This window comes from Manihot esculenta, chromosome 13 (genome assembly GCF_001659605.2).
Source record: "Manihot esculenta cultivar AM560-2 chromosome 13, M.esculenta_v8, whole genome shotgun sequence".
NCBI classification, from domain to species: Eukaryota; Viridiplantae; Streptophyta; class Magnoliopsida; order Malpighiales; family Euphorbiaceae; genus Manihot; species Manihot esculenta.
The window spans coordinates 24,871,843-24,895,657 of NC_035173.2; the positions used below are offsets into that span (position 1 = coordinate 24,871,843).

Below are 23,815 nucleotides of genomic sequence, written 5' to 3' on the forward strand. Positions count from 1 at the left end.
ATCCTCTATGGTCTGGATGGTCCTCTCTGACTGTCCATCAGTCTGTGGGTGGAAAGCAGTGCTAAACTCTAATCTCGTGCCCATCGCACTCTGCAGACTTCGCCAAAATCTAGAGGTAAACTGAGGTCCTCTATCTAAAACTATCGACACTGGAACCCCATGTAATCTCACTATCTCGTCCAGATAGACCTGTGCCAACTTATCCACAGAATAGTTACTCCGAACTGGAAGAAAATGAGCAGATTTCGTGAGTCTATCCACAATCACCCATATAGAGTCTATCCTGTTGGACGCTGCTGGTAAACCCACTACAAAATCCATGGCTATATTCTCCCATTTCCACTCTGGAATCGGCAATGGGTTAAGCATTCCTGCTGGTTTCTGATGCTCTAGTTTCACCCTCTGGCAAACCCACAGGCTGTCACAAATTGCGCTACCTCTTTCTTCATGGCTGGCCACCAATAGATCCTTTTCAGATCCTGATACATCTTGGTGGCTCCTGGGTGAACACTATATCTTGCATTATGAGCGTCCCTCATAATGTCTTCCTTCATACTGCTCCTATCTGGTACATAAAGTCGACTCCCATAGCGAAGGATCCCTTTGCTGTCAAATCTGAACTCTGCACTGTTGCCTGACTGAACAGTCCTGGCAATTTTCATCAACTCAGGGTCCTCATGCTGTCTCTGAGCTATCTGCTCCAGAAACACAGGTGTCACTCTCATCTGTGCTATTAACGCACCTGTACCAGACAACTCTAATTGTAATCCGTCGTCTAAGAGCTTATAAAGCTCCATCACAACTGGTCTCCGCTCTGCTGCTATATGGGATAAACTGCCTAGTGACTTCCGGCTTAGGGCGTCTGCCACAACATTCGCCTTACCCGGATGATACTGGATCTTACAATCATAATCACTGAGCAATTCTACCCATCTCCTCTGCCTCAAATTCAGCTCTCTCTGACTCAAGATGTACTGTAAACTCTTGTGATCAGTGAAGATCTCGCATTTAACCCCATAGAGGTAATGCCGCCACATCTTAAGTGCAAAGATAACTGCTGCCATCTCTAGGTCATGGGTGGGGTAATTCAACTCGTGCTTCTTCAACTGTCTAGAAGCATAAGCTATCACCCTCTCGCTCTGCATCAATACACAACCCAATCCCACTCGAGATGCATCACAGAACACTGTGAAATCCTCATTACTCACAGGCAGAGCTAGCACTGGTGCTGTTGTCAATCTCTTTTTGAGCTCTTCAAAGCTCTCTTCACACTGGTCTGACCAGACAAACTTCTGGTTCTTCTGAGTCAATTTGGTCATCAGAGCTGCTATCTTTGAGAAGTTCTGAACGAATCTTCTGTAGTAACCTGCCAGTCCCAGAAAGCTTTTAATCTCAGTCACTGTCGTGGGTCTGGGCCAGTTAGCTACAGCTTCTATCTTCTTGGGGTCTACCTCAATACCCTCTGCTGATACTACATGTCCCAAGAAGGAAATGCTCCTCAACCAAAACTCACACTTCGAGAACTTGGCATATAACCCATGCTCTCTCAGTGTCTGCAAAACTATCCTCAGATGCTGGGCATGCTCCTCTGCATCTCTGGAATACACTAAAATATCATCGATGAAAACAATGACAAAGTGGTCCAGAAACTCACTGAAAACTCTGTTCATGAGATCCATGAATGCTGCAGGGGCGTTAGTCAACCCGAACGGCATCACTAAGAACTTATAATGCCCATATCTAGTCCTGAAAGCTGTCGTAGGCACATCTGTCTCTCTGACTCTCAACTGATGATACCCGAATCTCAGATCTATTTTCGAAAACCAACCTGCTCCAGCTAGCTGGTCAAAGAGATCATCAATCCGAGGTAGCGGATATCTATTCTTGATAGTGACCTTGTTCAACTGTCTGTAGTCGATACAAAGTCTGAGGGATCCATCTTTCTTTCTAACAAAGAGTACTGGAGCACCCCACGGTGAGGTACTAGGGCGGATGAAACCCTTATCTACCAAGTCCTGCAACTGTTCTTTCAACTCTTTTAACTCTGCTGGTGCCATCCTGTAGGGAGGAATAGAGATAGGTCTGGTACCTGGCAACAATTCAATTTCAAACCCTATCTCCCTATCAGGTGGGAGTCCTGGTAAATCGTCTGGGAACACATCGAGAAACTCTCGGACTACTGGGACTGTGGCTGGTTCCCTCACCTGACTGTCTAGCTCTCTCACATGAGCTAGAAACCCCTGACAACCCCTCCTAAGCAAACGATGAGCTTGAAGGGCTGAAATCATACCTCTGGGTGTACCTCTCTTGTCTCCTCTGAAGACACATGCTGACCCATCCTGGTCTCTGAGACTCACTATCTTCTCTCTACAGTCCAAAGTAGCACTATATGTAGATAACCAATCCATCCCTAGAATGACATCAAAATCCGTCAAATCTAGAACCACAAGGTCAGCTGGAAGGTATCTACCCTCTATAAACACTGGACTGAAACGACAGACTGACACTGCCACTGATGGGTCACATTTAGGTCCACTGACCTAGAGAGGATACTCTAACTCAGAACTGATCAAACCCAATCTCTCTATGGCTCTCGAAGCAACAAAGGAATGAGAAGCACCGGGGTCCATCAAAGCATACACATCAGAACACCCAATGATGAGATTACCTGACACCACTGTGTTCGACGTGTTAGCCTCCTCCTATGTCACTGTGAAAATCCGTGCTGGGGCTACCGGATTTCCACCTCGGGAACCTGCTGCTGAAGTAGAGGCTGCCCCTCTCCCTCTACCTCTGCCACTACTCTGAGGCATGACTGGAGCTGCTGGCCGTACAACTGGCTGTACCACACTGCCTGAACTCATCTGCTGGGATGGTGCAAAAGTCACCTGAGGACAATCCCGAGCAATATGCCCTTCCTGTCCACATCTAAAACAAGATGTAGATCCCAACCGACAAACTCCGCCATGTGGTTTTCCGCATCTTCTGCAGACTGGAGCTGTGCCAGAGCTTGAGCCACTACCTATTCCCAGACCTGACTTCACTTTATTCCAGAACTTACTCTTTGTTCCTTTTGCTCTATCCCATCTCTTGCTGCCTGACGTGCCTGTACTGGGGGCCTTAGAACCCGAAGCCTGTGCCTTTGACTGTTTCTGAATATTGGCACTAGCTTTCATTTTCCTGGCTGCGTCCACTATGGTGTGGAAACTCTCCTTTTCTGCTGGAAGAATCAAGGAAGCATACCTGGGATGCAATCTCATAGTATATCTCCTTGCCTTCTTCTGATCCGTATCATAGGCTTGACCCACATACTGAAGCAAATCCAGGAACTTATCTGTGAATTCATCAACACTCATTTCATCTGTCTGTCGCAACTGTTCGAACTCTATGACTTTCATCTCCCGAGAACTGTCAGGAAAAGCCCACCCTGCAAACGCATTGGCGAACTCTCCCCATGACATGCTGTCCATTCTGGGTTCCACATAGTTCTTAAACCATTCTCTGGCTTTCTTGCATTTTAATGTGAAACCTGCCATCTCAATGGCTCTCCTATCATCTGCTCCCAATTCACTAGTTATCATCCTAACTGCTCTGAGGTATTCAAATGGATCATCTCCCGTGTTATATTTAGGAGCATCCAATTTCAAGTACTCCGTCATTTGCACTTTACCTCCAGATGAGCTAGGTTGATGTCTGTCACCAACAGGGGCTACTGGTTCTGGTGGTGGTACTGGTTCATTTGGCTCTGTGTGTGCTGCACTTGGATGGGTAGGGGAAGATGGATACATAGGATATGGTGGATAGTACGGAGGATAAGGCATATATGGCATGTAAGAAGGATATGGCACAAAACTAGAGTACTCCGACATACCTCCCATCGGATACTCTGGATAGCCAAAACCTGAGGTCTGAGCACCTCCCTGTGACTCTCCCATACCTTCCTCAAAACTGCCTATACCCATGCTATCATCTCTAGACTGATCAATCTCCATAGCTTCCCTCCTTTCCTCTGATCTTCCTCCCCTCACTGTTCCTCTTCTGCTCTCGTCGACAGACCTTCTAGGGTCTATTGACATACCTTCCCTGCTAGATCTCTGAGACCTTGCCCTTGGCAATGCAGGAGGACGAGCAGCTGTTCTCTCACTCTCTGGTGGGACTCCAGTCAATCGAGCTGATCGACGAGTTCCTCGCATCGTTACTCTCTGGAAACACAACATATAACATAGCACTTTAGCGCATAAACAACACATAACAATAAGGCACATGCATAACTCATGGCATATCACAGATAGGACACAACACCCTATCCTAGTGGACATGATTTCCTATTGTGCTTGACCACTTTTAACCTCTATGAGCCCAACACTGTCTCTATAGGTCCGATCATGTGAACCTAGGGCTTTGATACCAATCTGTAACGACCCCAAAATGGACCGTCACCGGCGCTAGGATTCAGGTCGGCTTAAGGCCGCCAGAACCCGTAGCAAGTCTGCTATACTCTCTGTGTACCTGTAAAACTCATACATGATCATACATTTTCTGTGAAAAATAAAAAACTCTTTGCTGAACCAAGCTTAACCTGTGCATGCACTATCTCTGTACTCTGTACTCTGTACTCTGTACTCTGTACTCTGTACCCCTGACTAGAGCAAGCTCTAGATGGGTTAATTCATACCTGTTAAGCCTGGTGATAAAACATATATACATATACAGATCATGTATGTAACAAAAGCTTTACAACACAACACAACTAAGGCAAGCACAACTCTAACGTTATACACAACTATAACATCTCTTTAAAAGTTACATGTCCACGCTATACTATTACAAGCTCTTTTACTCTTTCTGTACTCTGCTGAACTGTCCCTGTACACTGCCCACTGAACCTGCAAAACTGGGGTTAAGGGAGTGGGATGAGCTCTATAGCCCAGTGAGTAGAACAGTAAAAGATCTTCGTAAAACATGATCTCATGGAATGCGTCATAACACAAATAAATCACATCAAGAGTAAACCTGTCACCATATAGTCCCAGTAACTCTGTGCCAGGGCGTAGAATCGAGCACCTGGTCTTCCTGTCATATATGTATATGTGTATATAACACCTCTGTACTTACCATTGCCAGGACGTAGTCAAAGGCTCCTGGACTTTACTATATACCTGCCAGGGCGTAGTCAAAGGCTCCTGGTCTTTACTATACCTGCCAGGGCATAGTCAAAGGCTCCTGGACTTCCTGTCTGTGACTATTGGATCATTCAGCATTTACCCACATCAACAACTAACTATGCAATGCAACATAGTCGTGGATACTAATGCAATCAACCTATGGCATAATCATGATGCATGAGATATGCTAAAACATTCCATTAGTCAATTAAAAGAGTTAAGTTTAGTTGCACTCACCTCTGGCTAACTGGACTGACTGACTGAGCAGGCTCTGAAAACGCTGGAGCAGTACTCACTGCTGCTCTCTCTGGTTCCTCTGATCTGTACCTATACAGATGAACGCAAATGAGGGACCAAACAAGCTTCTGAATACCTCTATGACACTCCCCAAGCATCCCCTGAAACTCACTCTAAACCTCATGCAACGCATGCAAAAGAAAGCTGGACAGAACACTTTCGGCGGCAGGTTCGGCGGCCAAAAGTCCTTTCCAGAGACGAAACTCAAGCACCTTCGGCGGCCGAATCTCAAGCTTCGGCGGCCGAACCCTTTCGGGGGCAAGTTTCGGGGACCAAAACACATTCCAGAGACGAAAGTCTTTAACCTTCGGCGGCACCTTCGGCGGCCGAAGTCCCCAAACAGAGCCGAACATGCAAAAACACTCAGGGGCAAGCTGTGGCAGCCAAAGCCACCATGCAAGAGGTTCGGCGGCCGAATGAACCTTCGGCTGCCGAACCTGAGTTCATCCAGAACTCAGCCCGACGGCAAACCAAGCTCCTCCTTCTTTTCAACATCTCCAAACATGCATACTTCACCTATTCCACACACATATACGCAAGTATATGTTCACAGGGGTCCAAAACTATCTAATAACCCCAAACAACAAATCAAACATAACACAGAAACATGTATACATGCATAAATTAGCAAAACCACTACTTCTCACTTACACATGCATCTCTCTCCCTTAACTTCCATAAAACCTTCAGAAAACACCTAAACAGGTTCAAGAGCATTACTTACCTCCTGTAACAAGAAGATGAACACTCTGAACTAAGGAAAACGGACCAACTCTCCTCAAACTCTCAAACTCTCATAAACTTAGCTTTTTGCTTCAACACTTTCAAACTCTTGTGAACACAAGCTAACTAGTGCATGAGCTGCTAATACAGATGAGTCATGAGAGACGTGCAGGCCAAGAATCTGAGGCCAACATCTGTCAAAATACATGACTCAGCTGGCTGGCCACCTCAGCTTCGGCTACCCAATCGCATGCAAACCCATGCAACATTCGGGGGCCGAACTTGCACTTTGGAAGCCGAACCTGGAGCACTTTCGGCGGCCGAACTTACCTTCGGCGGCCGAACTTGGCTCATCTGCCTTGGGTCATTTCAGCTCAAAACTTAAGTCCATTTGACGTTAACACACATCATAACACGTAGTAAAACATAAATCCTACCCTCCTTAAGCATTCCGACACCCCGGATTCCACCGGACGACAGGAATTCCGATGCCGGATTCTAGCCGGGTATTACAACATGTCTACCTTTAGACACACAATTATTACATTTCTTTAATATTACATGTCCACTCTAGGCTATTACAATTCTCTTTACTCTTTTCGTACTCTGCTGGACTGTCCCTGTACACTGTACACTGAACCTGCAAAACTGGGGTTAAGGGAGTGGGATGAGCTCTATAGCCCAGTGAGTAGAACAGTAAAATATCTCAGTAAAACATGATCTCATGGAATGCGTCATAACACAGATAAACCACATCAAGAGTAAACCTGTCACCACATAGTCCCAGTACTCTGTGCCAGGGCGTAGAATCGAGCACCTGGTCTTCCTGTCATATATGTATATGTGTATATAACACCTCTGTACTTACCATTGCCAGGGCATAGTCAAAGGCTCCTGGTCTTTACTATAAACCTGCCAGGGCGTAGTCAAAGGCTCCTGGACTTCTCTATACTTGCCAGGGCGTAGTCAAAGGCTCCTAGACTTCCTGTCTGTGACTATTGGATCATTCAGCATTTACTCACATCAACAGATAACTATGCAATGCAACATATTCGTGGATACTAATGCACATAACCTACGATATACTCATGATGCATGACTGATGCTAAAAGCATTTCATGTTCCAATTAAAAGATTAAGTTTAGTTCCACTCACCTCTGGCTAACTGGACTGACTGACTGAGCAGGCTCTGAAAACTCTGGAGCAGTACTCACTGCTGCTCTCTCTGGTTCCTCTGGTCTGTACAGATACAGATAAATGCAAATGAGGGACCAAACTAGCTTCTGACTAATTCTATTACACTCCCCAAGAATCCCTTTAAACTCACTCAACTATCCATGCAAAGCATGCAAAAGAAGGCTGGACAGAACACTTTCGGCGGCAGGTTCGGCGGCCGAAAGTCCTATCCAGAGACAAAACTCAAGCACCTTCGGCGGCCGAATCTCAAGCTTCGGCGGCCTAACCCTTTCGGGGGCAAGTTTCGGGGGCCAAAAGGCATTCCAGAGACGAAAGTCTCTAACCTTCGGCGGCACCTTCGGCGGCCGAATTCCCCAAACAGAGCCGAACATGCAAAACTCGCGGGGCAAGCTGTGGCAGCCAAAGCCGCCATGCAAGAGGTTCGGCGGCCGAATGAATCTTCGGCTGCCGAACCTGAGTTCATCCAGAACTCAGCCCGACGGCAAACCAAGCTCCTCCTTCCCTTCAACATCTCCAAACATGCATACTTCAACTATTCCACACACATATACGCACGTATATGTTCACAGGGGTCCAAAACTATCTAATAACCCCAACAACAAAACAAACATACCACATAAACATATATACATACATAACTCATCAAAACCACCAAACATGCCTCTCTCTTTATACATCCTATAAAAACCTTCAGAAAACATATCCACAGGTTCAAGAGCACCACTTACCTCCTGTAAGAAGAAGCTAAACACTCTGAACAAAGGAAAACGAACCAACTCTCTTCAATCTCTCAAACTCTCAAACACTTAGGTTTTTTGTCAAAACTTTCAAACTCTTTTGAACACGAGCTAACTCGTGCATGAGCTGCTCAAACTGAGCAAATAAAACATGGGAGACGTGGCCAATCTTCTGGACAGGGTTTGGAGCCAACACCTGTCCAAAATGCTGACTAAGGATGCCCAAACACTGGCTGGCCGACTCAGCTTCGGCTGCCGAAGCGCATGCAACATCAGGCCACATTCGGGGGCCGAACTTGCACTTCAGAAGCCGAACCTTGAGCACTTCGGCGGCCGAACGTACCTTCGGCGGCCGAACTTGGCTCATCTGCCTTGGGTCATTTCAGCTCAACACTTAATTCCATTTGACTTTACCACATTAACACACATCATAACACGTAGTAAAACATAAATCCTACCCTCCTTTAGCATTCCGACACCCCGGATTCCACCGAACGACAGGAATTCCGATGCCGGATTCTAGCCAGGTATTACAGTATGTTCTTGATTTATTATCAAAATGTAGGCTTTCTAGACTGCATACTTACAAAGACTCTGATAACCTGTGGGTCTCGAACACTTAAAATCACGGTCAGGCTCACGATAAAAAAATTAAGCCTGATTCCAATAACAACTCAAAGTATTGATTTATTTTTAGGAGATCGGCCTAAAACTCATATCAACGGGTCTGACTAAATAGGACTTGAGCCCAATAACAAAAAACTTGATTCGGTCGATCAGTTAAGTTCATGAAATAGCAAATCCCACACATTTGGGATCATACTATGGCAGACGTTAAAAGGAATTAAATAGCCGTCTGACAATAGAAAGAGGACTGTACATCTGTACATACGGTGCTGCATGATAACAGCACAAGATATTATAGCAGGGTGACTGTTACACGTTACAAAACTAGAAAAAAAAAAAGAAATAAATAAAAGGATACATAGAGAAAATAGAAACCAAGTTTACACACGCATACTTTAACTCTACTCTCTTTTGGATTACTCTCTTTTGGATATCAAATCATCGTACTCTAACAGATTACAAGTTTAAACTAACGATTAGTCAAAGAGATCCTCTTTCTAGATGCCCTTCAATTCAGAAAACTTATAGGAATGAGATTATATCTTACTTCTATCAAACCATGCCTTTTCTTTTCAATTTAACAATTCGATCAATCGTTGACAAACCAACTATCGTCCATCTTTAGTTACTTCATGAACTCCTCAGATATGTAAAGGTTTCCTTGGAAATGGACTTACCTTTCCAGCAAACTCGCAAGCCTTGAGTGATTCTAACTAAGTGGATATGTGCTCATGGTAAGAGAGCCAAAATTAGTTAGGAAGTTGAGTTGGTTGTACACTTGTACATTCTGTTAGTAAGTTAGAGTGGTAGTTACTTGTCAACAAAGTAGCTGGTTGTTAGTGTAGCATAAGCTATGTACCCTTTAATTACATAATTTCTCAGTTTTTCAATTAATGAAGAATCAATCTTCACACCTTCCACAATAAATCCTATCCATCCGATGGGAGTAATTTTCACTCACAATACTTTAATTTTGATTGTATTTTTAATTTAATCATTTTAATTAAATTTTTTTTTAAAAACTCCTTTTAGCTTTAATTTTTTTATAAAAAAAACTTCCTACTACCTACAATTATAGCTTTTAGGTTCAAAATATATATATATATCTTTCTTTTTTTTCAATAATTTTTTTCACTCTTTCAAAAAATAGCATATTAATAGTTTTAATGCCAAAAATTTTAATTTTAAAACTAAAATATTATTTATTAAATATATTATTAATTATAAGGAATTATTATTATTATTATTATTAATGAGAGATTTGTTCATTCTAGTTATTTCAATTGTTGTCTAATTATACTATCAATATCCTCAACATGTTTCAATATATGGAAATTTTTTTAACCATATTAAGTGCTAAAATTTAATAAAGCATGTGAATAAAAGAAAAAGGCAAAAAGAAAAGTTAAGGCATTGGATTAATTTATTTTTTTATTACATTATTTATTTTTTTATTTTAAATATCAATATTTAAAAAATTTATGAATTACCATAATTTAGTTAATATTTGAATATTAATTTATTATTTAATTTCATAAAAAAATAAATAAATAAGTAAAAAATAATTAATTCTATTTAAGAGAATTAAAAAGTTTATATTTAATAATTATAAATAATAAAAATTAATTTTGTATATGAATGTTATCCGCATAAATTTATTATTATTAGTGAAGATATCTAAAATCTATTAAATTTTTATTAGAAAAGGTGTAATTAATTATGTAACGAAAAAAAATAATATTTAATTTGATTAATCTAGAAATTATAATAACATAAAAGAGAGTTAAATGATATTTAAATTAAATTTAAAAACTTAAAAAAAAAATAAAATTGAGTGATAAAATTGAAAGAGAAATGGGCTTAACAAAAGGATGAAGTGAGATAAACAAGTAACTCTCATTTCGGGTGCCACCGCCTTCTCTTTCTGATCAACAAAAATTACTATTTTGGATAAGGTTAAATTGTAATTTGATTACAATAGGTGAAACATTTATATAGTTGATTCCTGTAATTTAAAAAGATAATTCATTATATATTATTATTATTGCAACTAATTTATTATATGTATTTAAATTATGAGGACAAAAATAATTATAATATATGAAATTATAGGAATTAAATTGTAAATAAAATAAAAGAATTATAATTATATTTCATTCTGTCATAAATTGATTTATTGATTTTTAAAATTACAAAGATTAAATGCTTAGGTTTTTTAAAAAATAAGAACTAATGCGTAGGTCTCGTTAAATTATAACTGACTGAATGGTAGCTTGTAAACCTTTAAATGTGAATAAAAAAAAATAAAGGGACCATTGTGACCAAGGGTAGACTAGATAACAAAGGCCATTCAAGTTGCGCCACGTAACCAAAGAGACAAACCGACACTTTCGAATCTGAAGAACTGAAGAACAGCGTGGTACTTCTGATGCTACATAACAATCTCCCAAACTAAGCTGTGAGCTGTCACTATGAGATGAGTCCATGTGGCAAAGATTTGATATATGGGAAAGGCGATTTAGCCCAAGAAAAAGAAGATCTGAATACCTTAACATCTGATGCATTATCAAGGCTTGCCCTTTCCTCGATAGGGCGAGTTTCGACACAAAATTATCATTAGCAAGCACAATCTAGTATATTTTTATTACACCTGTAATTGCGGAATTGTTAATTTATTAGCTGGCGATATCCTTTATTAAGCAGCTGGCTATATCACCGCTGGATAATCGAAAAATATTATATTTATCCCTATTCTATTACAATATAAGACGAGAAAAATTACGGAAGTAAATATACGCTATTTTTGAACACCACTCCAGTTCTAAGCAATTCAAGGCATTATTTCTATTTTTTAGTCTACTGACTTGAGCGTCGGAGTGAATGCCCACCTCACCTTCTCTTCTTTACATGTTTAGCCAATCATAGTATAATTTTGCTCCGGCCACATCATCAATATAATTTCTACAACATCAATAATAATATATAAATTGACTGTTATAACTCTATTTAATTTTATCTTATTTTCAAAAAAATTTTCAAAACATCACTTAATTTTTAATAAAATTTAATATCTTTCAGATGAATATAATTAAAAAGTTAATAAGAATTTTATCTTTATGTGTCAAAAAATAAAATAAATAAAAATTATAAAAAGAAAAAAATATATTATTTTTGAAATTAATAAATTTTATTTTAAAAATTTATTAAATACCATACATTAAGACCACTTGAGATGGAAGTATAATTTAGAAATAAAAAAAACTTAAGAAAATAATTAATTAAACTTTTAATTTTTAAAAATATATTAAAATGTTCATGTAATCTTGAAAATCTAAAAAAAAGTTTATATCATTAACTTAAAATATTGTTACCATTATTTATCATTTTTAACACTAAAAGGTGAGAAATTTTTTTTTTAAAATTATTCTTCTATGACTAATTTTAACACTAAAAATTACAAATATTTGAAAATTTTCGTTTTTTTTTAATAATTAAAATTAACAGAAAATTTTTTTAAAAATTACATGAATTATTTTAATATATTTCTTGAAATGAAAAATTAATTAATTTTTTATATTATACTAATTCAATAATAGTTTTTTTTTTAAAAGATGATGTCAAATTTATTTTTAAATCATATAATATGAGTAGAAAATATTAAAACTTATTTCAGTCTAAAAATATTTTTAAATTATTATTAAAAAGTTAAATATTTTTAAATAAAATCAAATACATTGAATATAATTAACTCATTGTTCTAATTTTTAGTAATATATAAATTTATTATATTTTAGTGATAATTTAAAAATAAGTTTTTAAAAAATATTTGATATTTTTAGTAGCAAATTTCACATTTTAGCGAAAAGGTAATTCGCTTTTGTAGGTTGAGAGACTCACACCTATCCACTCCAGGTCATTCTCGTAATTTTGTTAACATTGGATCACCGTCTCATTGACTTCCATCCACCAAATCATATGCTTAATTAAAATTTCAAAATCTAAAATTAAATAAAAATATTAATATCTCTGCTGAGTGCTGATCATGACCATCCACGTCACCATCAATTTATCATTTTTTAATTCATATTTTTTTAATTATGTCGTTTTTATTAATTTTTAAAATAATTTAAGCATGCAGCTCATGAAGAACATTTACTCTATACCTAAAATGCACTAATCAATTCTAACTACTTTCCAAATTTAATTTTAAAAAACTAATTTCTGAATTTCCTCTTTTTTTTTCTTACTTGAAGAAAATAGCATTTTTATCATATGATCTGATTCAAATGTACTGTAGTATTCTGTGTATATATACACACACTTTGGTCCTCTTTTCTTAACCTTCTTTTATCTTTTGTTAGAATCAATAATTTATTTGGGAGCAGAATAAGTTGCAATTTTTTAATTAAGTATAATTAATTAATTACCAAAAATATTAATATTTTATAAATTAAAAATAAACTTACTTTATAAAAGTTAATTTATATATTAAAATAATTGTTTAATATACAATTTGTTTGAAACAATTTATTTTGTAAAAAAATTAATAAATTTTTATAAAATTATGTAAAAATTTTATTTTATTCTGCAGGAAAAGTAAAAATATGTTTAATTAAAAATATACTTTCTAAAAAAATAAAAAATTTTAAACAAAGCCTTAAAATTACAAAAGTAATTTACGTCAACCAAACAACACTTATAATTGATTTGAAAAACAATTTAATTATCCTACCCAAGGATGTCGGCCCAAAGTTGGGCCTGTGAAGAAGATCTCTTGAGAACATTCCATCACGAAAAGACAAAAAAGCCCACGTCCCCTTCCTACTCTCAACTACTATATAAATTTTTCTATCTCTGCTAATAGTACAGCTTTGAATTTCCAATTTTCCACACCCAAACATGGCATTTCTCACTAGTATTCTCTCTTTTCTCCTTGTCGTCCTCGCCATCTCTACAGTCGCTGTTCACGTAAGTTCCTCTTTAACCGCTTCTTTCATCGATTTTCACTAACCTTTTCTTTTCCACGAAATTTGCAGGCCGACGATGATTGTGTTTATACGGTGTACATAAGGACCGGGTCGATAATCAAAGGCGGAACGGACTCCATAATCAGCGTCAGGTTCTTCGACGAAAACGGCTACGGGCTGGAGATCATGAATCTAGAGTCCTGGGGCGGCCTGATGGGCGCTGGCTACAACTACTTCGAGAGGGGTAATCTTGACATTTTCAGTGGGAGAGGACCTTGCTTGAGCTCTCCGATCTGCGCTTTGAACTTAACCTCCGATGGAAGTGGACCACATCACGGCTGGTACTGTAACTACGTTGAGGTCACCACCACCGGTGTCCACATGCCTTGCTCGCAGCAGCAGTTCACTGTCGAGCAGTGGCTGGCCCGTGATGCGTCACCATACGAGTTGACTGCCATCAGAAACAATTGTCCGTTGGATCTCGGCGACGTTAAAGGTCGCGATCCCCTCAAACTCAAATCTGCAGCCATGTGAGGCGTTTTTGTGGTACCATTATTTTAGCTGATTAAGATTTTCTTTTTTTTGTTTTTTTTGTTTTTGGGTTTGTGTGGGTGAGACGTGATCTTACATCTGTATGCTAAGTTGTGATTAATAATAATAATAATTATTTAGGGGCCACCTTGATTAGGTTTGAGCAGTATTTGGTTCAAACCAAAAAAACTGATCGAATCGAATCGATTTGAAAATTTAGTTCGGTTTTTTATATATTTCGGTTCGGTTTGATTTTTAATTTTAAAAATTTCGGTTATTTCGGTTCGGTTCGGTTTTGATAAAAAAAACCAAAAAAATTAAATCGAATCGATTAGTAATAATAATATGTTTTTTCAATAATATATAGAAATTAAATCATATTAAAATTAAAATATTTTAATTAAATTTTAAAATGTTAAAAATAAAGTGTAAAAAATAAAAAAATTATTAAAAATAGAAATTGATTAAATCGAATCAGATCGGTTTGGTTCGATTCGGTTTTTGATTAAAATCGGTTCGGTTTGATTTTCATAAACACTCAAATTTCGATTTTCGATTTATTCGGTTCGGTTCGGTTTTGAACCGAACCGACCGAATGCTCACCCCTTCTTTGATGTTGGCCCAGTATATCGTTTTGTCGCGACTCTCTTTAATTGTCATTAATAGATATTATCAGAGGCTTTTTAAAATAATCGGTTTGGTGTTGAACGTCAACGTGACGATGTTAGGGAGCGGATAGGTGTTCAATTCCCATTGGAGGGATGACTTAATTTTCTTTTAATGAAGAAATGATAGTTTTTTAGTTAAAAAATATTTTTTTATTAATTTTTTAATCATATTTATTTTTAATATAAAAATAAAAATATTAAATTTTATTAAAATTAATAAAATCATTATTAACAACGTTTTGAATTAAATACTCATATGAAAAACATAATTAATATTCATTTAAAAAAATAAATAATTATAAGATATTACGTAAAAAAATAATGAAAATAAGTAAAATTATAATAATTAATTTATATGGTAATTATAAATAGATAAACACTATGGAAAGTAGGAAGTAGTTTAAATCAAAAGTTAGATTTTTTATTTACTTTGCTTCAAAAGAAGCCACTTAAATTTATAAAATAATTGTGTTCTATTTCATAAATTTTTATACTAAATAAAATAATTAATTTAAGAGAATGAAAAAAAAATGTATGTTGAATTAATTTGAAATAGGGATAATTTATTTTTTATGCACTTCTCCTCTCGTGAACTAATTTTTTAGAAGAACTAATTCAAATTATGTATTTCTTTTCTTTTGAATTAATTTTTGTAACGAGTTAGATCTAATTCAAATTATGCATTTCTTTTCTTTTGAATTAAATTTTTATGATGAATTAGAACTAATTCAAATTTAATACCGTTAGTCTTTCTTTTCTTTTGAATAACTTTTGTGATGAGTTAGACCTAATTTATGTTGGATGTGAGAAAAGTGTGTTGAATCGATTTGGGATAGGGGTAGTGTGCCTCTTATAAGAATTTTAAACACTTCTCTTCTCAAATTAGTTTTCAAAATGAGTTAAATTTGGTATAAATTTAACCATGTAAATGGTTGTAATTGATAAGCTTTGGATATTTTTTTTGTTGGAGACTTAAGTTTTCGACTCCTTTTCTTTTCATTTTTGTTTTGTTTTACTTTTCTCTGCCTTTTATCATTTGTTATAATTCTAGAACTAGCTATCTTACCACTATCCCTAATCGGTGGTTTGCATGAGTGAGGTTGTTTTATGTTGATTGAGTAATGAAACTGGTTGAATTTGAGGGCTTTGCATGTCGACGATTAAAATCTCAGAGAGTTACCGTTATGTCCGACGATTTCAATATCTTCGATTGGAGTTGCCACGAGCTCTTTTTCTATCACCTTTCGGTTTTAAAATTTTCTGGCGCTTTGCTTGATGGTTTGAATAGGAGTTTACTTGTGGATGGCTTTTCGAAAAATGTCGTTAGTCCTATTTTTGGATCATTCCAGTCTTGCAGTATTTGGATCATTCCAGTCTTGCAGTATGGTTTTGGGTGAGCCTCTTAAAATACTCCTATTTGGCAGTTTGATGTTCCGATAGTTTCTGTTTGGAGATGGGCTAAAAGGGTTGGATTTAATTTGTTTTTGCCGATTACATTTGCTGTAAGCAGGGTTGACCTTTTGTTTCACTTGACTTTGCATTTTAATTCTCAGTATGCTGTTGTACTTTCTGCATACCGAACTTTTCTGAATTACAATATAATTTTCATTGTTAAAAAAAAATAATTTACAATAAAAATGAAAAAAAATACATTCATTTAAAATAACTATCACTAAAGTAATGTTTATATTAGAAAATAAATTATAATAAAAATAAAAAATATTCTCATCATCACAGAAAGAGAAATTTTTTCCCTTTTCATTGTCTTAGATTGTCAAATTATTTTTTAAAAGGAAAAATTATTATTAAGTTTATGTAATATAAAAATTTACTAATTAATTTTTTAATTTTAGAAAATATATTAAAATATTTTTAACAATTTAAGTTAATTTTTTAATTTTTTATTAAATATTTTATTATTTAATACTTATAATTTTAAAAAATTTATTAATTAATCTCTGAAATGTTTAAAAATTTATTAATTAGTCCTTCGATTTCAGAAGTATTTTAATTTTTTTTTATAATATTTAACAATTAAAATTAATATGAGACTAATTAGTAAATTTTTAAAATATCAGAAATATTTTAATGTATTTTTTAAAATTGATAAACTAATTAATAAATTTTTTTATATCGTAAAGATTAAATAATAATTTTTTTAAAAATATTAATTTATTTATTAATTTTCTAATATAATTCCATTTAATATGTATACTACAAAAGAGAATATAAAATTTATTAACTTAATAAATGTAAAAAGTATATAAAAATGAATAGATTTATTTTTATAAGACGGGAGCACGATAGTTAAATATATATACATTAAATTAATATATTCGATATGACATTATTTTGAATTTGTAATAATTAATTAAATAACTTTCTTTTAATAATGGAAAACTAGAATAATAATTATTATTAGTTTAAAACAATATTTTATAGTATTATTTATAACACAGCGTAAAGTCATAATTTTTTTATTAATTGAATAACTTTTTACAGATATGTATAAAATTAATGAGATAAATATAAAATTTATAAAGTTCAAATTTATTCCAAATTATAGTAATACCATTTTATTTACAATAAATTAACATTTTTATCTTGTTTTTATTGCAATGTCACGTACTAATAATCAAAATATTTGAATTGTATTTTTTTTTTTACTGAGAATATATTTAACTGCCTATTTGTTCAATATAATATTTTTTAATTACAAATTAAATTTTATTTTTAAATTTATTTGATTTTCTAAATAGTAATAAATTGTTAGGGTTATTAAATTAACTTTTATCTATTTTTTAAATTAGTTTAGTTTAAAATCTTTTGTCTTTTCCCAGTAGTTTTTTAGTTAGCGTACACTAATTAAAAATATCTCATTTAATTTTTTTATAAATTTATTGCATTTTTAATACATAATTTATTTAAAATATAATAAAAAATTTTATTATAAATTTTATATATATACACCCACATATAGAGAACTTCTAAAGAGTTATCATCTTGTACTAAAATAGGTCCATTCACTTAAAAATGCTAAATTGATTGTGCGTATTTTTATTTTAATTTAATTTTTTTAATTTTAATTTAATTGATTCAACTTTATATTTTAGTATAATTTTAATCAATTTATAAATTTATAAATTTAATAGCTTACATGATAATTTAATATTTTAATTGGGATGTTATATGTATTATTATTATTTTAATTAATTAATTAATTAAAAAAGATATAACATTTATATTATTTTATATTTTAATTTAAATATTTAAATTTTGGATAAATTAACCTAACGTCTATGTTTAGGTGTAATTTTAATTAATTTTTAAAATTAAAATTAAAAATAAATAATATAAACGTTAAATATATAGTTCTTTATTTTACAATAATAATTATAAATATTTATATATATATATAAAATAGCAATATAAAATAATTAAAATTATATATATATATATATTATAATATTTTTATAATTATTAATGTAAAATAAAATTTATTTATTGTTGAAACTGTCACCCATATTAAACAGTTAGATTACTATTGCCTTTAGAATTAAATATATCATTTATCTATATTTAAGTATGAGTTAATATTATTTCTATATGTAAAATTAGTTTATATTTAAAAAATAATAAAATCATTTAGCATTCAAACGGTTAAATTTTGATATTTGAAAATGAATTAAAATTATATCCAAATACAAATGATATGTCAATTAATTCAAAATTTAAATGTTCAGATTAAAACGCAAAATAATATAAATGTAAGGCATTTTTCAGTCAATTGATCATTTAGTTTATATAAATAATAATAACAATAAGACACGTGTTATGCCAGGTAGATTATCAAATTGCTACATAAACTATTAAATTTAGAAATTTACAAATTGATTAAAATTACACTAAAATATAAAGGTTGGGCTAATTAAATTAAAATTAAAAGATTTGGATAAAATATAAATACACATCAACATTCGGTCTTTTTGGTCAATTAGCCAATGAAATATAAATAATAACGTACTAATTTTTTTAAGTTGATAATTTGATCTATTAGTTCTATCAATTGATTTTGAACTACAGTACTCTTCTCATGGTTTTAAATAACAGTTGTTACCCAACGTAACAACTGTTATTTACAGATTTGTAAGCAGGCCATAGCCGTTAAAGCCTATAAATAACAATAGAAAAAAATTTTATTGTTATAGCCTTTATGCAATGATAATGACCGTTATCGACCATGCAACGACCATTACAAATTCAAGAATTTTGCAGAGCAGTAACTGTTTTATTTACCCAGCAGTCCAGCCCCAGCCTCTGTCACGTGAAATGCATTATTGAAGGGGAAAATCTGATTTCTCTACTTCTTCTCTATAGTCTTTTGTCTTTACTTTTTACTACTTTGTGTCTTTGCCACAACCAACAAGCCAAGCAGTCCATCTAACACTCTCTCCATTTCTCTAGGTTCTAGCACACAGAGTTCTTCGCCTCTTCCATATTTATTTTCAGCCTCCATTTCAAGCCAAAACTTGTCATATTTCTCTTAAATTTTTTGACAGTAGTCTATATACTTAAATTTTTGCTCAAGGACCTGCTCTATATGATTATTCTAGTGGTATTAATTGAGGTAAATTACTATATATATAATGTTTAAAATTTATAAATTTTATATTTTTTTGATATATTTGTAATTATTATTAAGTTGTATAACTTAATTTTGATTATATCCTTAAAAATCTTTTAATTTCATGAACTTTACAAGTTACACCTTATAAGTTACAATTTTATTATAAAATTAAGTTTTATGCTTTTAAGTATATTAAAAATTATTTTCTTAAATTAAAATGGTAGTTTCTTTAAATAATTTAAATGATTTTGCAAAAAATAAATTTAAATTAACTTACATATTAATTTAATAATATATTTTTATTTTACAGTATATCGTTTTATAATTTAAAAATGCCGAGAGGGGATCTGATAAATCAAATCAAGATGTTGAATGGAATTTTTTGACAGCAGTCTATATACTTAAATTTTTACTTAAGAACCTGTTTAGATGATTATTCTCATGGTATTAATTGAGGTAAGTTATTATACATAATGTTTCAAATTTATAGATTTTATAGTTATTAATGTTTCAAATTTATAGATTTTATAGTTATTTGATATATTTGTATTTATTATTAAGTTGTATAACTTAATTTTGATTATATCTTTAAATATATTTTAATTTTATGAACTTTACAAATTATAATTTTACTTTATTATAAAATTAAGTTTTATACTTTTAAATATATTAAAAATTATTCTCTTAAATTAAAATGGTAGTTTTTTTAAATAATTTAAATAATTTTGCATAAAAATAAATTTAAATTTAAATTAATATGCACATTAATTTGATAATATATTTTTTATTTTATAGTATATCATTTGATAATTTGAAAATATCAAGAGGGGATATGATAAACTAAATCAAGATGTTGGATGAAATTTTGCCATTTCTACAGGACAAAAAAGGAGAAATGACCTATAATTTTTATAGTAGAAAAATAACTAGAGGAATAACTCGCTTGAAGCAACATTTGGCAAATATACCCCTGCTGGTTGTTAAAAAGTTTCTGCACAAGTGAAAAAAGACATGGAGAATATGTTGAGAGGTTTTGAAGCTACAAAAAAGGATAAAGCAAAGAGACAAAGGAGTTGGAAGATTAAATCATGAAGATGACAGAAGTTGAGGGTTCAGAATCAGATGAAGATGAAAAATATATTGAATTAGAAATTGTGAGATGCAAAAGTATGCGATAGTTTGATAAAAATGCTTATAGAAAGAGAGTTTCTCATTATGAAAGTAGTGGGAGTAGCTATCAAGCTCCTCTTTGCCCACAAATTAGTCGTTCAACGACCGTTCGTAAGAAAGGTGGAGAAGCATCAAGATTTATTGAGCAAACATCAATACTTGCTTCTAGATTAACAATAGCTAAAATTGAATTAGAAAATAGCAAAAGTATGAAGCAACCAAAAATTAAAACCAAGTCTTAAGTCACAGAAAAAAAAAAACTTACTTAAAAGGCTATAATAATTTTGTTATCCACAATAGATTACCTTTTAATGTGGTTGAGTCACTATGGACAAAACCATTACTCAGAACAGCCGCTGAAGTGGGACCTAATGTATCACCACTTTTAGCACATAAGATCTCTAAAGTGTATTTAAAAAATAAATACAAATAAATGAAGAAATATATTGCTTCATTTAGGATCTCTGTGTGGTGGATGGAGTGGACCAATCAGAATGAGTATAATTAATTTTCTAGTCTACTCTCCTCATAGAACAGTAAATCCATAGATACAAGCAATATTGAACGAAAAGATGAAAAATATTACTTCAACGTCATGAAGAATGTGGTTGAAAAAATTGGTCCAAGCAAAATTGTTCAAGTGGTGACCGATAATGAAGTTGCTATTAAATCTAGTGGCAAGAAATTGATGGAGAGGTTCCCAAATTTGTATTGGATAGCATGTCGTACATATAGTATTGATTTAATTTTAGAAGATTTTGGAAAGAAGAAGAGTATAAAGGCCATCATTGAGTAAACAAAAGTTATCACCTAATTTATTTGCAATCATAATTAGGTGACAAATTATATGAAGAAATTCATTTATGGTTGAGATATAATTTGCCTCGGAATTACCAAATTTACAACTAATTTTATTGCATTGGAGAGTTTTCTCATATGTAGAATGAAGTTAAGAAATATATTTGAATATGAGTAATGGGTAACAAATAAATATGGCCAAGCTACCAGTAGACCAGCTTATGAATCTAAGAAAATTATTTTTGGATAGAGAGGAAAGAAATTTTTAGGAGAAGGCCGAACAAATTATGAAAATTCAAGAGCCATTACTCAAAGTGTTGAGATTAGTGGATGGTGATGAAAAACCAACGATGAGATTTATATATAAAGCAATAGAACAAGCAAAATTCCAGAAGTTATATAGATTCCTGAAAAATTATTGATACTCGTTAAAATTTTTAATTATATCATGATTTGCATGTGCTTGGTAAGAAGTACATAAACTTTAATATTTAATACTTTAATAATTTCTATATCTTATAAATTTTAATAATAATTTTATAATTTGTAGGTTATTTTTGAATTCTTAATATCAGAATGGTCCACATGATATTAAAAATGATAATAAAATCATGGTGGGCCTTAAAAATGTTATTAAAAGGCTAGAGAGTGAATTGATAAATCAAGGCTATGCATTGAACCAAATAAGTATATAATATATACCTAACTTGAGTAATTTTAATAAATAATCTTAGCATTTGCATATATAATAAAGCAAATAATTTTTTTAGACTGTTGTAGACACAACTCTATAAACATAAAATGGAGAGTTTTGGGTACACCTTAGCACAAAAAGCCATTAAGTTCACTAATCCAGGTAAAAATATAAAATTTACACATTATGTTGTATTTTTAGTATTCTAAAAATATAAAAATCAAATATTTGAGGAAAAAAACTATATTATTAAAACTATTATATGTTTTAATACAGCTGAATAGTAGATACATTATGGTAAAAGTACTTCTGATTTACAAAGAATTACAGTAAGAGTATTGAGTCAAACCACTTCTATATCTAATTATGAAAGAAATTGGAGCACTTTTTTACTTATACATACAAAGACGAGGAACAAATTATAGCACCAAAAATTGCATGCACTTATCTTTGTTTACTACAATATGCGGCTGAAGTTGAGGAATTTGAGCAGAAAATAGTTATAATCTAATTAATTTGGATTATATTTTCGAGAAAAATATTGCACTAAATCCTTAGTTAGAGGAAAAGAAAAATATTGTGCTTGGTGAAAAAAAAATCCTTGGTTAGAAGATGATGAGGCTGCTCCATCACAATCACAACAAGCTAATCCTCCAACTCATGAGCAAAATATTGGAGGCGGTGGTAATGCTGAACTTGAAGATTCTTTTATATTGTCTAGTTCCAGTGATAATGATGATTGTGTTAATGGTCAAGGTAGAAGAGATGAAGGTCGCGGAGCTACTAGTTCATTACATATCACATGATGATCCCTCTTTATATCAGAAGCATAGTCTATCTCCATTTTCAACTCTAGCTCCAGCTCCATCTTTGCAACATACATATCACAACTCTCGTGATTCTCGTGGTAGTGGTGATAAGGGAAAATGTGTTGCACATTGAGAGTGTTCTATGGATGCAGATAATTATGGATATGGGACTTATGATACAAATAAATCTTAAATGGAAGCAACCTCTATTGCTGATTTATGGATATGGAAGACATTCTTAATGGGATACTCAAATCCATATCCATATCTATATTAGTCTCCTCCATCATATTCTGATTTATCTTTAGAGCAATCATTCTCCCACACCCAAATCCCGTTTAATCCTAGTGATCAATTTGGTATGGGTTCATTCTTAAGTTTTGATCCATCACAATACTATCAATATCATCAAGATCAAAGTTATCAATCACAAGATGAAGGTGGTGGATCTACTCAAAAACCCACTAGATACTTATTCTAGTGGTAATCGAGGTAAGTTACTATATATAATGTTTAAAATTTATGTATTTTATATTTATTTGATATATTTGTACTTATTATTAAGTTGTATAACTTAATTTTCATTATATCTTTCATATATATTTTAATTTCATGAACTTTACAAATTTTTCAAAAAAATTTGAGCTGTGACAAGCCTTTACCGTTACGTTATGACTATTACAGGCTTATTTCTGTTACTTGTGACCGCAATTTGAAACCATGACTCTTATTTAATGACTTTTTCTTTCATTTTTCTATTTGTTACGCGTTTAATCATCACCATTTTTGTAGAGATAAAAGGATT

The 23,815-nt window shown here is 33.0% G+C and overlaps 1 protein-coding gene across 1 annotated transcript; it reads left to right on the plus strand.

The window, feature by feature from the left end:
• Positions 1-13,558: 13,558 nt before the first annotated feature.
• LOC110629506 (PLAT domain-containing protein 3) lies at positions 13,559-14,391 on the plus strand. The gene is made up of 2 exons (XM_021776506.2): positions 13,559-13,714; positions 13,783-14,391. Exons 1-2 carry the CDS (start codon positions 13,646-13,648, stop codon positions 14,245-14,247), a joined length of 534 nt encoding a protein of 177 aa, XP_021632198.1. The 5' UTR covers positions 13,559-13,645; the 3' UTR covers positions 14,248-14,391.
• Positions 14,392-23,815: the final 9,424 nt, after the last annotated feature.

Excerpts from the sequence above, each read along its gene's own strand:
- LOC110629506 (XM_021776506.2), top strand. The coding sequence starts at position 13,646 with ATGGCATTTCTCACTAGTATTCTCTCTTTTCTCCTTGTCGTCCTCGCC. Across the intron at positions 13,715-13,782 it reads TCTCTACAGTCGCTGTTCAC|GCCGACGATGATTGTGTTTA; the intron begins GTAAGTTCCTCT and ends CGAAATTTGCAG.